Source organism: Tursiops truncatus, chromosome 1 (genome assembly GCF_011762595.2).
Source record: "Tursiops truncatus isolate mTurTru1 chromosome 1, mTurTru1.mat.Y, whole genome shotgun sequence".
NCBI lineage: Eukaryota > Metazoa > Chordata > Mammalia > Artiodactyla > Delphinidae > Tursiops > Tursiops truncatus.
Window position 1 is genome coordinate 155,690,889 of NC_047034.1, and position 16,853 is coordinate 155,707,741.

The 16,853-nt window shown below is 37.5% G+C and overlaps 1 protein-coding gene across 8 annotated transcripts in view; it reads right to left on the reverse strand.

Annotated features, from left to right (window-relative positions):
* Nucleotides 1-2,987: 2,987 nt before the first annotated feature.
* ZMYM4 (zinc finger MYM-type containing 4) overlaps nucleotides 2,988-16,853 on the reverse strand; it is a 174,458-nt gene continuing 160,592 nt past the window's right edge. For 7 of the 8 annotated variants that reach the window (XM_073792112.1, XM_033838187.2, XM_073792104.1 and 4 more), the window contains 3 exons: nucleotides 15,273-15,521; nucleotides 5,860-5,989; nucleotides 2,988-4,991 (listed from right to left, as the gene is read on the reverse strand). In XM_073792112.1, coding sequence (XP_073648213.1) covers nucleotides 4,784-4,991; nucleotides 5,860-5,989; nucleotides 15,273-15,521 — 587 coding nt within the window. In that variant the 3' untranslated portion in view covers nucleotides 2,988-4,783. Of the gene's footprint in view, nucleotides 4,992-5,859; nucleotides 5,990-15,272; nucleotides 15,522-16,853 lie in introns of those variants that run through there. The other variant, XM_073792122.1, reaches the window with a different exon arrangement.

Consider the following 16,853-nt stretch of genomic DNA (forward strand, 5'->3'; position numbering starts at 1 on the left):
TCATCTGTTTGTCGTCCTTTATTGACAGATATGATTAATCACTAAATACTTTATAGCTTGCATAGCTACTGTGAATAGTATCTTTCCCTTTTAATTACATTATCCAATTGGCTATTGCTCTTGTGGGAAAATGCCTGAAGTTTTTATAAACTTATTTTATAGTAAACTGCCTTAAACTTATTTTTAATGGTATGTTGTTTCTTTTGGCTTAATTTTTATTTTTGGCCTCGTGGCATGGCTTGTGGGATCTTAAGTTCCCTGACCAGGGATCGAACCCGGGCCCACAGCAGTGAAAGCATGGAGTCCTAATCACTGGACTGCCAGGGAATTCTCTCTCTTGGTTTTTTATAGATGTTCCTGAACATCTGAAAATAATGACTTAAATATGAGTTTTACTTCTCACTTGCCAACATTGATAAGCTGTTTCTTTTTCTTTCCTTATAGTCTGGATCAGAACTTCCAGTTCTATATTAAGTAGTAGCATGATACTGGGCATAGCAGGTCTATTAGTTAGGATACTGGTTTGGCTACTTTAGTAGAGGCCAAATAACAATGGCTTCAGTAAGATGGAAGGTTCTTTCTTTTTTATGTGAAGGTCTGAGGTAGCAGGCAGTTCAGGAGATAAGTGGCTGCTCCATGAGATTAATGTGCTTAAGGTACGTTGCCCTTTCCCACACAGACAAAACTGGTTTGCCACGACCACTGGCTATGTTTACATTCTGGTGCATGGGAAAGAGGAAATTAGAAGAGGAGGGTGGGCTCTTTCCTTTTAAGGATGTGGCCTGGTTGTTATTCATTTCTGCTTCCATCCCACTGGTCAAAACCTAGTCACTTGTTTACACCTAGTTGCAAGACAGCCTGGAAAATAGAGTCTCTTACCAGGAAGCTACAGGGGTTCAGAATGGGGGGGACGGGGGTTCTGTAATGAGGAAGAAGGATGAAGATGTATATTGCACAGTTGTCTTCTGCCTATGTGGTGGTATATAACCATTACCAAGTAAAAGAAATGTCACAGATTAAGAGTTTCTCCAATTAAAAAAAAAGGGCTTCCCTGGTGGCGCAGTGGTTGAGAGTCTGCCTGACGATGCAGGGGACGCGGGTTCGTGCCCCAGTCCGGGAAGATCCCACATGCTGCGGAGCGGCTGGGCCCGTGAGCCATGGCCACTGAGCCTGCACATCTGGAGCCTGTGCTCCACAACGGGAGAGGCCACAACAGTGAGAGGCCCGCGTACCGCAAAAAAACCAAAAAAAAAAAAAAACTACATCACATGCTCTTCTTGTATCCATTGATATACCATGTATTACTTCTTACCTTCTTCAATGCAGTGAAGTGTATCGATGGATTTTTGTAATGTTGATTACAGTTCATATGCATATAAGCACATGAGTGAAGAACTTACGATTTAGTGTATATAGTATTTAGTTTTTCTAAGTATTTGATTCAAATATATAGAACTGATGATGTTGGGTATTATGTTTTGCACAATCTGAAGCACTGAACTTAGTGAAAATTCAGGCTGCAGTGCGGGAATTAGCACTTATTTAAAATTTTACTATATGTCTAGAATTTTCATATAAGTAAAAAATAGCTGACATTTGAAAATCTACCGTGTGCCAAGTTATAAATAGTTATTATTATTCTCACTTCATGAGAAAACTGAATCACAGAGAGGTTAGGTAACTTACCTAAAGATATACAAACAGTAAGTAGAAAGACTAGGCTCTGAAGCTTCCGATCTTCCCACTCTGTAACAATGCCTCTCAATTATTAGTTTTTCAATGATGATAATAAATTATGATGATGACAGACAAGAGGAGTTGGGGGTATTATTGCTTAATTCTTTCCTAAAATTTCAACTCAGAACCATAGCGAACTTTTCTATTTGCATGGAAAATTAAAATTTGAATTTACTAGAAAAACTGGGATTCATTTACAGAATTTCATTTTACTTAAAACTTTTTGGGAAAGTCCTATTATACAAAATTAGGAATGCCACAGGGCACGTAGATAGAAACAATCTGTGGAATTTGAAGGTATATTTGCACAATACCAATATAGCTCTACAGTCTAAGGAAAATGCCACTTAGTCTCACATTCCCAAATTAAATATGTATTTATACTTAAGAATGGATATATTCTTTATTCTAATTTCATGATTTCAAAATGATTCAAGTTGAACGAGGCAAGCTTTGTGAATCTCAAAAAAAAAAAAAAGTCTGCCTGAAATGAAATATATACATGATACTTGATACTTCTAGCTTTCAGGGCTTTGAATATAGTTAATAGATTAAAAATCAGAACAAGTCTTTGATGGGAAAAAAAAAATTTGAAAAGATTTTGCAGTGAAACAGTATGTTTTCTGGACTGAGTAAAAATCAAACAATTTTCTGAAAAATGCTCTCTTTCTTTGTAATATGCCATCTGTTGGGTCATACATACCAATAGGGTCAAACAGGAAAAAATATTTAAAATTCTTTCAAGACATAACAAAAAGGAATAATTCACCCATCAAATACAAATATACTGTTTTATTCTAAGGGAATATTTCTGTGGTTTCTGCAAGGTGAAAACCCAAGTGTTTAAAAAACAAAAAAGAACAGAATGGATAATTTAATGTTTTCTCTTGTTTGATATTTTTTCTCCCCTGGGGGGGAAAAATGTAATTTAACATAATTTTAATAAAATTTTAAAAAGCAAATAACCAGACACACATATCAATGGCTATGCTTATGAGGAATGACCAATAATTAATATTTTCTTTTACGAATTAATTCAGGATCTGGACAACTGTGTGGACTAACATGCAATTGACATCCTGGTACAGCCATTTACCTGGATATTGGCTGTTCTCAATTAAAAGATACAGATTTTTTTTTCTCTCTAGTGTTTTACAATAGTTTACTATGTCATATATTTGTTTTTCTACAGAAGGGGAAATATTAGTGTTTATATAAACCATAAAATTTGTATAGTGGGGACTATTACACCTGATGTTTCTGGATAGTTTATTGGCAGACTTATCAGACAATCCAACTGTTTTTCCTCCATATCAAACAAGGTCTGGAAGTAAGAAGTTTTCCAGTCAGAAATGACAAACACAGATGGAATTAATCATACAGAACTGGGGCAGATTTACTTCTTTCACATAGTTCTTGGTAACAAAAACAAAATTTGTTACAGGCAGAGGGACAGAACCGTAAGTACACAATGTCAAAAGGCCTACTTTTAAATTTTTATTGTAGTTAAAGAGTTTATTTATTGAAAAAAACCCCAAAAAACAACCTGTCACCCCCATCTGAAAAATGGGACATACTGTAAAGTCTTTCAAGGTTAAAGTTTCTAGGAGGCTTTTTAGACTTCTCTCATTTCTATTAAAGGGTCAAATTAACCTCAGCTAACGAAATTCCGTGATTGGCCAATATCATAAACGCTTTGATTCAAAATTTTGTGGGGAAGAAACAGAATGGAGACGAAGAAGAAGGATCCATATGCCAAACACACCCAGGACTTGCAATCCTCAGAGAACTAAACAGCTAGAGTCTGGAATAATGCTATAGAAGACCTGCTCGTGGATATGAAAGACAGTCAGTGTCTTTGTATCCTAACCCCAAAATCCTATTTTCAAGTTTCTTTGGGCAACAAGCTCATCTTCCAAATGCTTTATATAGGAATATACTAGGACCTCTTCTACCATAATTCTGATAGCTAAGTAACACTGTGTCTTTGTGGAATCACCCACAGGCTTGCCAGAGTAAGGAGAGAGACTCTTTCTGAAATGACAAGGGCCTCCAGAAACTGGTGCAAAAGACAAAATGATAGGAACTATCTGGGAAACAGGAAGATAAAACAATGGGAGAAAAGCTGCCATTTGGGGATAAAATGGAAACAAAAGGAGAACCCCCATTTCTGTGTACCACAGCTCATGCTGTGAGACAGCAGCAATAAAGGCTGACACCCAGAGAAGTGGGCATTTTAGTGGGTTTTCTGCAAACGTTTCAAGACACTTGGGGTCTAATGGGCTCCACAGATTTTCTGTGTGCATAATCATTTTGCAGAGTTTCAGCCCCTTGAACTTAATTTACCCACATCCAGACCCACAGCTGAGAAGGCTAGACCCAGAAAGTGAAAGGGACACATTACTGCATGAACAGCAGTGAAGGCCTTTTCCTCTGATTTGAGGGACCCCATGGCAAAAGCACCAGAGGCTTCTATCCTTCACAGAATTGGCTTGGCAGTGAAAATCAAAATCAAGACCACTTCACTCTCTACCTTTTAAAAAAAGTTGAATATTTTTATTGGGTCTTCAAGTCTGGGTCCCACAGTCCTCATCTGATGCCACTCTTAGCTCCGAACTGATTTCTCCCCTGACTTTTACATAGGGCTTGCCCAAGTAGCCTACTGCAGCCAAGGTTTCACTCCAAAGCTACCTCTCTAAGGTCTAAGGTTACTATGGTAGAGTTTTATACAACAGTTTTCCTTAAAAATATTCCACAATTTGTTATTCCCAAACAAAATAAGATTATGCACCACTCAGAGAAATTGGTTAGTCATTCTGAAGATGTCTAAGAACTATATCACTGCCAAAGAACAACATTTCTCAGTTCATATTCTTTCCTTCAATTTTCATTTGTACATCCACACTGTGGTTCACGAGTCGTCTGTTTTCCATTATCTTATAATCAAGTCAAGAGGACTTGGACTTATAGATCGTTTTCCAAAGCTGGATGCATTCACAGTTTGGTGCATACCAACGTGTATGAAAATAGGAACCCCACTTCCACTTTAATCTGATAATTCAACATCAGAGTCTTCTGATTTGGCTTTGGCAAGTTCTTCGTGTACCTCCCTCACCATGAGAATACGTGTTAACATGGTGTCCAGGGTCCCAGGGTCTATTGGAAACGTGGAGTACCACATGGGGCTATTTGGAACACAGGAGCGCTCAGGTTGAAGGTAAAACACATCATTCCTCTGCTTCACACTTTCAGAACTATCCACAGGAGAAAAAAAGAAAAAGAAAGAAAATTGGGATCAGAGAGTATAGGAAATATGTAACTACTCTTTAAATATAATGGCTCTCAACTTTTCCATACTGCGACTAATAAACAATGCACCCACAGATATAAACAAGTTTACAGGCATTTATGCTCCAGGAGGAACCTGTAACTCTGTATTTTTTCTCCCACACTCAAGAATCACACTGGATTGAAAGTGAGTATAATGTTAATAGATGACAAAGTGTAAATCTTTCAGACTTTAGTACTTAAAACATTACCAGGAGTAACAAAAATTTCAATTCACATGTGACACTATGGCTGAGAACCACATATCCTCAGTGCCCAATATCCTGGAATGAATCCCAAGAGCACTCAATACACATTATCAAAGAACAAACCCAGTGATTATATTTCTTTGAGAAAAAAATGCTTTAGTGTGGATCTTACAACTCTTTAAAGTCATAAAGTTTCTGTAAGAAAAACACCACTCAAAAAATTTCAATTCTTTAAAAATAAATTGCTTTCCTATTTATAGAGTTAGTACTACAACTTTTCCCCTTCTTTTCTATATAAATAATAAATTCACAGCAGTTTAGATATCACATAAAGTTGAGTAACAGTTGTAAAGATCAAACAATGGCAGCGATTCTTACTTTTCAAGAGATTTTTGGGAAAAAAATTTACCAAGGTGAAGCAATTTGTTTCTTGGTTCAAAATCCAGGCAGATATGAGAATGGGGAAAAAATAAAATTGTAAGTAAATCCTTGTTTAGAGTTACAGACCAGCTACCTTTCTGAAATCTATAGTATTTTAACTATTTTTTGCAGTGTGTTATATCTAGTTCAGAGGAAAATCACTTACCATTTGGACAGGTAAAACTCATAAAGTCGGACTGGGCATCTTAGTGGGTTGTCAGTATTTTCTGCCATCTCCACACCCACTGGAACCTCATCATCTTCGCTTCGTTTCCTCTTGCCAACAGTTAGTTTATCTTGAGACAGGAAATTATAATCAAAGTATTAGCAAAGTCTTTCTTCGAGTCTTAAGACACCCAATGAGCTTTGCTTCTAGTCACTCCCTCTCCCTTCCTTTCACTTACTCACTCGTTCAACATTTATTGAGGACCTATGGAGGCACCAGATTAGTGCTGGGTTAATCAAACAAAGTCCCTGTCCTGTAAAATTTATGTTTCCCTTCTCACCAAAGTGGAGGCAGCATGACAAAAAGCATTGATGCTTGAGAGTACGTCTCAATTCTGAGCCTGAATTTAAGAGATTTTATTAGGCATAGGGTTGTTAAGCCACAGCAAAATAAAGAGAAAAAAGGGTTCCATATGTTCTTCTATAGTAGAGATCAAGACAGAAGTTGATCTCTTTCTCTGAAAATATTTCTCCTGTGGGGCACCCGTGTCCACTGGGCATCTGTTTAAGTTTCTTTCATTTGCATAGTATTATGAGAAATGAAATCTTTGCTGGGAAAAGAAATTCTCAGTAAGTTGACCATTTGATAAGGAAAGAGCAAACCCTTTTTCACCAACAGAATTTTGCAGAGGCCAAGGATTATCAGAAAGAAGCCGGGGTGAGACTTCCCTGGCAGTCCAGTAGTTAAGACTCTGTGCATTCCAATGCAGGTGGTGCGCGTTTGATCCCTGGTTGAGGAGCTAAGATCCCACGTGCCTTGCGGCCAAAAACCCCACCAAAACATAAAACAGAAGCAATGTTGTATCAAATTCAATAAAGACTTTAAAAATGGTCCACATCAAAAAAAAAAAAAAATCCACATCAAAAAAAAAATCTTAAAAAAAAAAAAAAAGTGGGGGGGGAGCTTCCCTGGTGGCACAGTGGTTGAGAGTCCGCCTACCAATGCAGGGGACACGGGTTTGTGCCCTGGTCCGGGAAGATCCCACATGCCGCAGAGCGGCTGGGCCCGTGAGCCGTGGCCACTGAGCCTGTGCGTCCAGAGCCTGTGCTCCGCAACAGGAGAGGCCACAACAGTGAGAGGCCCGCGTACCACAAAAAAAAAAAAAAAAAAGAAGAAAGAAAGAAGCCAGGGTGAAGTCATGGAAGGTAGTTTCTTTCCCACTTTCTCCATTGAATTTTCAAGAGAGTATTAGGTGGATCTGAAAACCTGAGGAAAAAGGTTTTCTTGTTTTTTTCTTATAGATACTTTTAACAACTGATCCAGAACTTTCCCCAGCCTCCTGTATTAGTTATGACTTAAACAAAAGTCATCCAGTTTTCCATTTAAAGACTACCTAAATAATTTGCTAGCTGCTCATTCAGAAAAAGAAGCTAAATTTATTACCAATCTGGTAAAGCACCTAATCAGAAAACAGAGAAATGTTGCCTCCTTGCCTCTGCCTCCCTGAATTAATATCAATTAAGAGCATAAAATGGGCTATATATAAACACAATAAAGGAAAGAGGACATGGACACATGGTGAAAAAGCAAGATAATCTTAGTATTTTATAAAGTAAAGGAGCAACTGAGAAAAAAGTTAACAACGATGAACATCACAATTATTCTTTACAGATTTTAGTTTCAGTAATTTAAAATTCTCACATTGAAAACATATACTCCACTCTTTTCCCAAGGAAGTAACAGCTTGATTTGGGGAATTTTAGAACTTACAATTTTCTTCAAAATTAATAAATGTAATTTCTAGTTCCATAATAACATTAGTTTTTTAAACATTAAAAACAAACTATTACTTAATAGGCTGTTTTTGGAATGCAAGACCATAAACCTTCTAATAAAACAGTCACTGCTGATATTATTCTACTGTGTATGAAGGCAGTATACGCTAGGTCAGGTTTAAGTTCCTTCATATTTTGACAACGTTAACTAAGACGGAGCACTCTGGTAAAAAAAAAAAAAAGTTTTAGAAACAGTAGATGTAAAAGTTAAGCAAGTTCCTTTTAACTAGGAATTGACCTATCAGTTGCCTCTAAATCAGTGATTCCCAACCTTGGCTTTATATTTAAATTCCCTGCGAAGTTTTAAAATGCAGATTATCTGGGCTATAGACCAATTAAATCAGAATTTCTAATTTAAAAGCCAATAAAACAGGACTTCCCTGGCGGTCCAATGGTTAAGACTCTGTGCTTCCACTGCAGGGGGCACAGGTTCAATACCTGGTCTGGGAACTAAGATCCTACAAGCCATGCAGCACAGCAAGGAAAAAAAAAAAAAACAATAGAAGTGATTCCTCTAATTTTGAGTTGAGCCTTTAACCTGGCCCTGACAATAAAGAAAAGCATTTAAATGTTAAAGCTATACTCTTCCATGTCTAGAATTTGCAATTACTCTTCTGTAATGTGTCTATCTGAATATTAATAAATTGACTTCAAATAGCAATCTTACAAGAGGGGGACAAGATGGCAGAGTAGGAAGATCCTGGGCTCATCTCCTTCCATGAACACACCAAAATTACAACTACACATAGAGGAACTATCCCTGAGAAAGACCTGAAGACTGGCAGAAAAGATTTTCCACAACTAAGGATGAAAAAAAAATCCTCACTAAGATGGGTAGGAGGGGTGGAGATGGTATCTGGCCAGGACCCATACCTCTGGCGCAGGGATCCACAAGCAGGGAGGAGATCAAAACTGTAGAGGTCCTCCTGAGGAGCAAAGGGTGCAAACCCCACTGAGCTCCCCAGCCTCGGGGGAACCATCACCAGAAAGACAAACCCCCGTAACAACTGGCTTTGAAAACCAGTGGGACTTATGTCCAGAGAGCTGTAAGAAAATGAAACTCCACTCTAAAGGGCACATGCAAAAACTATCTTGCTCCAAGTCCCATTGCAGAGGAGGTGGTTTGAAAAATACCTGGGTCATACGTAAAGGAGATTCATTGACTGATTTTATGGTGTGTGCAGGAGAGTCAGGGATCTTTTGTAATTTTCTCTGGTTATGTAGCCACTGGGCAACACCAGGATTTTTTGTTCACCTTCTACACCTAGCTGGTACAGTGCTGGTAGGCACCATTTATGACTCTCCACATCTCACCCCAGGTTCACCTGCAGATCCACCCCAGTTGACACTCCTCCAAAGCAACTCCATACGCTATCATACTCAGCAGGTGGCTTCAGCGAGCACTAGAGCCCAAAGCATCCCACCATCCTGCCACTGCCAGCAGGCTCCCTCAGCTGGTACTGGAGCCCCTCCAAAAGCAGCTCCCACCCTAGGAGATGGCCCCGCACACCAGAGTACCTGCAAGTCACAGCTGGGCATTATAGCCAGCTGTGCCAGGGGCCAGCCCTGCACACTAGCACACCCACAGCCATCATGGCCCAGCCACAACAGGAGGGTACATGCAGCCTTGTGCTACTGGGCCTCATAGGATACCTTTTACATAAAGCCATGCTTTTAAGAATGGGAGATGTAGCTGATCTATCCAGTACATAGAACCAAACACAGAGAGCTAGGAAAACTGAGGAGACAAAGGAATTGTTCCAAAGGAAAGAACAAGACAAAAACCTCAAAAAAAAAAAAAAAAAAAAAGAACTAAACAAAATAAAGATAGACAATCTACCAGATAAAGAGTTCAAAATAATGGTCATGAAGATACTAACCGAATTCAGGAGAAGAATGGAGGACCACTGTGAGACCTTCAACGAAGGGATAAAGAAAATAAAAAAGAACCAATCAGAGATAAAGAATACAATGACTGAAATGAAAAATCCACTAGAGGGAATCAATAGCAGATTAGATGAAGCAGAAGAATGGATCAGTGACCTGGAAGAAAGAGTGGTAGAAATCACCCCACTGTAACAGCAAAAGGAAAAAAAAACTGAGGATAGCTTACCTCTGGGGACAACATCAAGCATACTAACATTTGCATTATGAGGACTCCAGAAGGAGGAGAGAAGAAGAAACAGAAAACTTATTTGAAGAAAAAATGACTGAAAACTTGACTAACCTGGAGAAGTCATCCAATTTCAGGAAACAGAGAGTCCCAAACAAGATGAACCCAAAGAAACCCACACCAAGACACATTATAATTAAAATGTCAAAAGTTAAAGATAGAGAGAGAATATTTAAAGCAGCAAGAGAAAAACAACTAGTTACATATAGGGGAGCCTGCATAAGACCATCAGCTGGCTTTTCAGCAGAAACTTGACAGGCCAGAAGGGAATGGCATGAGATGTTCAAAATACTGAAAGGAAAAAATTTACAACCAAGACTACTCTATCTGTCAAGATTATCATTCAGAATTAAAGGAGAAATAAAGTTTCCCAGAGAAGCAGAAACTAAAAGAGTTTATCATTACTAAACTGACCTTACAATAAACATTCAAGGGACTTCTTTAAACATAAGAAAAGGCCATAACTAGAAATATGAAAATTATGGAAGAAAAAAAATCTCAATGTAAAGGCAAACATATAGTAAAGGTAGTGAATCAACCACCTATGTACCTAGTATGAAGATTAAAAAAGTAGTAAGATCATACAATCTATAATTATTAAAGAATATACAAAATTTTTAAAAAGTAAAGTATGTCAAAAACATAAAAGGTGAGGGGGGGAGTAAAAATGTAGTACTTTTAGAATGCACTCAAACTTAAGCAACCATCAACTTAAAATAGACTGCTATATACACAAGTTGTTATGTAACAGCCTTATGATAACCACAAACCAAAACCCAATAATAGATATACATACAAGGGCTTCCCTGGTGGCGCAGTGGCTGAGAGTCCACCTGCCGATGCAGGGGGCGCAGGTTCGTGCCCGGTCCGGGAAGATCCCACATGCCACGGAGCGGCTGGGCCCGTGGGCCATGGCCACTGAGCCTGCGCGTCCGGAGCCTGTGCTCCGCAACGGGAGAGGCCACAACAGTGAGAGGCCCGCGTACCGCAAAAAATAAAAAATAGATATACACACGAAAAAGAAAAAAGAATACAAACATAACACTAAAAAGCCATTAAATCGCAAGGGAATAGAGCAAGAGAAAAAGAAACAGACAAGAACAATACAACCAACCAGAAAACAGTGAACAAAATGGTAATAAGTATGTACCTATCAGTAATTACTTTACATGTAAATAGACTAAATGCTGCAATCTGAAGACAGAGGGTGGCTGACTGGATACCAAAATAAGATCCATATATATGCTGCCTATCAGAGACTCACTTCAGATCTAAAGAAAACACACAGACTGAAAGCAAGAGGGATAGAAAAAGATATTCCATGCAAATGGAAATGAAAAGACAGCTGGGGTGGCAATACTCATATCAGATGAAACAGACTTTAAAACAAAGAGACAAAGAAGGACACTGCATAATGATAAAGGGATCAGTCCAACAATAAGAAGAAACACTTGTATATATGTATGCATCCTACACAGGAGCACCTAAATATATAAAGCAAATATTAAGAGACATAAAAGGAGAAAGTGACAGTAACACACTAACAGTAGGGGACTTTAACACTCCACTTACATCAATGAACAGATCATCCAAACACAAAATAAATAAGGAAACATTGGCCTTAAATGACACATTTGACCAGATGGACTTAATAAATAGTACATTCCACCCCAAAATAGTATAACATTCTTTTCAAGTACACATGGAACATTCTCCAGGATAGATCACATGTTAGGCTACAAAACAAATCTCAGTAAGTTTAAGAAAACTGAAATCATATTAAGCATCTTTCCTAACCACAACGGTACCAGGCTAGAAATCAATTAAAAGAAAACCACTGGCAAAAACAAATATGTGGAGTCTAAATAACACGCTACTAAACAACCAATGAATCACTGAAGAAATCAAAGAGGAAATCAAAACATACTTTGAGACAAAATCTATGGGATGCAGCAAAAACAGTTCTAAGAGAGAAATTTATAGCAATATTGGTCTACCTTAGGAAACAAGAAAAATCTCAAATAATCTAACCTTACACCTAAAGGAACTAGAAAAAGAACAACCAAAACCCGAAATTAGCAGAAGGAAGGAAATGATCAAGATCAAGATCAAAATGAAAATAAATGAAACAGAGACTAAAAAACAATAGAAAAGAGCCTGTCCTTTGAGAAGATGAACAAAATTGACAAACCTTTAGCCACATTCATCAAGAAAAAAAAGAGAGGGCCCAAATAAGTAAAATGAAAAATGAAAGAGAAGTTACAATTGACACCACAGAAATACAACAGATCATAAGAGATTACTATGAACAACTATACGCCAACAGATTGGACAACTGAGAGGAAATGGATAAATTCCTAGAAACATACTATCTTTCAAGACTAAATCAGGCAAGAAATAGAAAACATGAACAGTAATGAAACTGAATCAGTAATCATAAAACTCCCAACAAACAAAAGCCTGGAACCAGATGGCTTCACAGATGAATTCTACCAAACATTTAAAGAAGAGTTAATACCTATCTGTCTCAAGCTATTCCAAAACATAGAAGAGAAAGGAACTCTTCCAAACTCATTCTACAAGACCAGCATGATACCAAAACCAGACAAAGACACCAAAGAAATAAAATTACAGGCCAATATCGCTGATAAACACAAATGCAAAAATCCTCAACAAGGTATCAGCAAACTGAATTCAACAATACATTAAAAGGATCGTATACCATGAGCAAGTGGGATTTATCCCAGGGATGCAAGGATGGATCAATATTCACAAATCAACATGATATACCACATTAAGAAAATGAAGGATACAAAGCACAAGATCATCTCAATAGATGCAGAAAAAGCTTTTGAAAAAATTCAACATCCATTTCTGATAAAAACTCTCAACAAAGTGGCTACAGAGGGAATATACCGCAACATAATAAATGTCATGTATGACAAACTCATAGCTAACATCATACTCAATGGTGAAAAGCTGAAAGTATTTCCTCTAAGATTGGGAATAAGACAAGGATGCCCACTCTTGCCACTTTCATTTAACATGGTATTAGAAGTCCTAGCCATGGCAATCAGATAAGAAGAGGAAATTTTAAAAATCCAAACTGGAAAGGATGAAGTAAAACCACCACCATCTTCAGAGGACATGATACTGTATACAGAATATTCTAAAGACACTACCAAAGAACTATCAGAATAAATAAATTCAGTAAGTACATTTTACAGGATACAAAATATGCAGAAATCTTTTGCATTTCTATACACTCATGACCATCTATCAGAAAGAGAAATTAAGAAAACAATTCCATTTACAATTGCATCAAAAATAATAAAACACCTAGGAATAAATTTAACCAAAGAGGTGAAAGACCTGTACTCTAAAAACTGTAGGACACTGATGAAAGAAATCAAAGACAACACAAATAAATGGAAAGATACACCATGCTCATGGATTGAAAGAATTAATAGTGTTAAAATGTCCATCCCAAAATAACTTACAGATTCAATGCAATGCTATCAAAATACCAGTGGCATTTTTCACAAAAATAGAGCAGATACTCCTAAAATTTATATGAAACCACAAAAGACCCCAAATAGCCAAAGCTATCTTGAGTAAGAAGAACAAAGCTGGAGGTTCACACTCCCTGACTTCAAACTACAGTTGACCCTTACACAACACAAGTTTGAACAACGTGGATCCACTTATACATAGATTTTTTTCAATAATGAGATACTACGGTACTATACAATCATGGCTGTTTGAATCTGCAGATGTGAAACTGTGGATAAGGAGGGCTGACTGTAAAATTATATGCGGATTTTGGACTGTGAGTAGGGTTGGTGGCCCAACCTACGTATTGTTTAAGGGTCAACTGCATACCACAAAGCCATAGTAATCAAAACAGTATGACAGTGGCACAAAAACAAACACACAGATCAATGGAACAGAATAGCTTGCCCAGACATAAACCCATGCTTACATGGCCAATTAACGTATGACAAAGGAAGCAAGAATATACAATGGGGAAAGGACAGACTCTTCAATAAATGGAGTTGAGAAAACTGGACAGCTACATGGAAAAGAATGAAACTGGACCACTTTTTTCACATCATATACAAAATTAAACTCAAAATGGATTAAAGACTTAAACGTTAAGAACTGAAACCATAAAAGTCCTAGAAGAAAACACAGGCAGGAAACTTTGACATCGGTTTTAATAATATTTTTTTGGATCTGTCTCCTCAGGTAAAGACAACCAAAGCAAAAATAAACAAATGGGACCACATCAAACTAAGAAGATTTTGCATAGCAAAGGAAACCCTTAACAAAATGAAAAGGCAACCTACTGAATGGGAGAGGATATTTGCAAATTATATATCTGGAAAGGGATTAATATCCAAAATGTATAAAGAACTCAGAGAACTCAATATCCAAAAAACAAACAAAAAATGCAATTAAAAAATGGGCAGATGATCTGAATAGCCATTCCCAAAGGGACATACAGATTGCCAACAGAAACAGGGAAAGGTGCTCCACATCACTAATCATCAGGGAAATGCAAGTCAAAACCACAATGAGATAACGCCTCACCCTTGTCAGAATGACTATCATGAAAGGGACAAGAGATATCAAGTGTTGGCAACGATGATGTGTAAAAAGGGGAACACTCATGCACTGTTGGTGGGAATGTAAACTGGTGCAGCCATTGTGAAAAAACAGTATGTAGCTTCCTCAAAAATTAAACATAGAACTACCATATGATCCAGCAATTCCACTTATTGGTATTTTTTACCCAAAGAAAACAAAAACACTAATTCAAAAAGATAGGTATGCACCCCTATGTCCACTGCAGCATTATTGATAATACCCAAAATATGGAAGTGTCCATCAACAGAATGGTTTAATTCACTCAGCTATAAAAAAGAATGAAATCTTGCCATTTGTGACAACATAAAGGGTGTTATGCTAAGTGAAATAAGTCAGTGAGAAAAAGAAAAATACCGTATGATTTCACCCAAATGTAGAATACAAAAAATAAAACAAATGAACAAACAAAACAGAAATAGATTCACAGCTACAGAGAACAAATTGGTGGTTGCCAGAGGGAAGAGGGGTGGGGGATGGGCAGAACAGGTGAAGGGGATTAAGAGGAACGAACTTCCAGTTATAAGATAAGGCACAAGGAGGTAACATACAGCATAAGGAATACGGCCAATAATATTGGAGTAACTTTGTACAGAGACAGATAGTTACTAGACTTATCATGGTGATCATTTCATAATGTATTTAAATGTCAAGTCTCTATGTTGCACACCTGAAACTAACATAATATTGTACATCAACTATACTTCAATTAAAAAAAAAGAATGAAAGAAAGGAAACTTAAAAACTCCACCACACACCTGGTTCTGTCTCCTGCTTTTGTGAAGGTGGGAAGAACCTCAGATATGTCATCTTGGTACTGTACTTCAGAGTCCTGGTCCGTCTCATCACATGGGCAAAGGAAAGCTTCAAGTGCTCAGTAACATTCTTTAGTTGAAAGTATTTGGTATTGAAGAAAAGGAGGGTGTTCAAGAGGACGATTGGTGAGTAAGCGCCCAGCTGTTTGCACTCCCACAAATGCTCTTCTTCAATGCGAGAGAACATGTAACCTGAACAGAAGAAAGGGGAAAAAGAAACAGTCCTAAGCTCCTGCTAAATGGGACTAAGTAATTTCTCTAATCCTCAGACAGGAAGATACTAAGGAAAAGACTGTTCCTCTCTTTCTCCCTCTTCCTCATACAGAAAAATAGAAAAAGCACTGCAAAGAAAAGGGCAGATGATTCCACTGAAGCAGACACTGTGAGCACTCGCCTGAAACAGTTTTAATCTATTGTTATTTTAGACCAGGGGCTGGTAAACTTTTTCTGTGAAGAGCCAGATGGTAAACATATTAAGCACTGTGGGCCATGAGGGCTTTGAAAACAACTTTGTTGTTGTAAAAGATAAGGAAGTGTAGACAATACATAAACAAATAGGTGTGGCTATTTGTAAAATTTATTTATAGAAACAAATTTGAATTTCATTCAATTTTCACAGGCCACAAAATATTTTTCTTTAATTTTTTTTCCCAACTATTTAGAAATGTAAAAAATATTTTTAGCTCATGTACTATATAGAAACAGGCAGCAGGCCTGATCTGGCCCGTGAGCTGCAGTTTGCAGACTCCTGTTTGAGATCATTCTGTTTACTGTTAACTGGTTCAGTTTTATTTGTCTAATATCTTTAGAGGACAGATAGAGCTCTCTCTCCCTCCTATCTCTTCTTATTTTAAATTTATATTAAGAGCGATTGCTTCACGATAACTTATCTGGATTTTGCTTGAAAATCAGAGGTCAGAAAAAAAAAAATAAGTATACTTTTAAATGCACCTTCCTCATGATACCCCGTAAACACAGGTCTTTCCTAACGTTCTCTCCCCAATCCTCTTTGTTGCTGCTTCTGCATTCTATTCCTGGAAGGCTATCCATGAACACAGATTTATTACTTGCAAATCTATGTCTCTAGCCCCCTATTTGAATGCTAAATGCATCATGCCACCGCACTGCTCATAATGCGTCAAAGGTGCCCTGTAGCTCAACAGAAAGGGCACACATTTCTGGGCATCACATTTAACCTCTCCATTCATAGCCAAGGAGCATGAGACCAGGAGTGAATTAGGGACTTGTCCAAAGACATATGGTCACAGACAATTCAAGGATGAAGACTTAACTCTCTTTAACAACCAGTTCAGGGTACTTTTTATAAACTATTGAAAAAGGTCCATTGCTAACAGAGTCTAAAAGTAGCATATGTGCCAGCTACTGATACCATGTACAACTTTACCAAAACTACCAGATCAAAAATGGTTTCTAAAAAGTAAATGTAACCTTCAGTTGTTTTTTATATTCAATAGTTAGTATCTATTCATGTACTGTATGGAAGGTATAGTTTTACTAAAATAA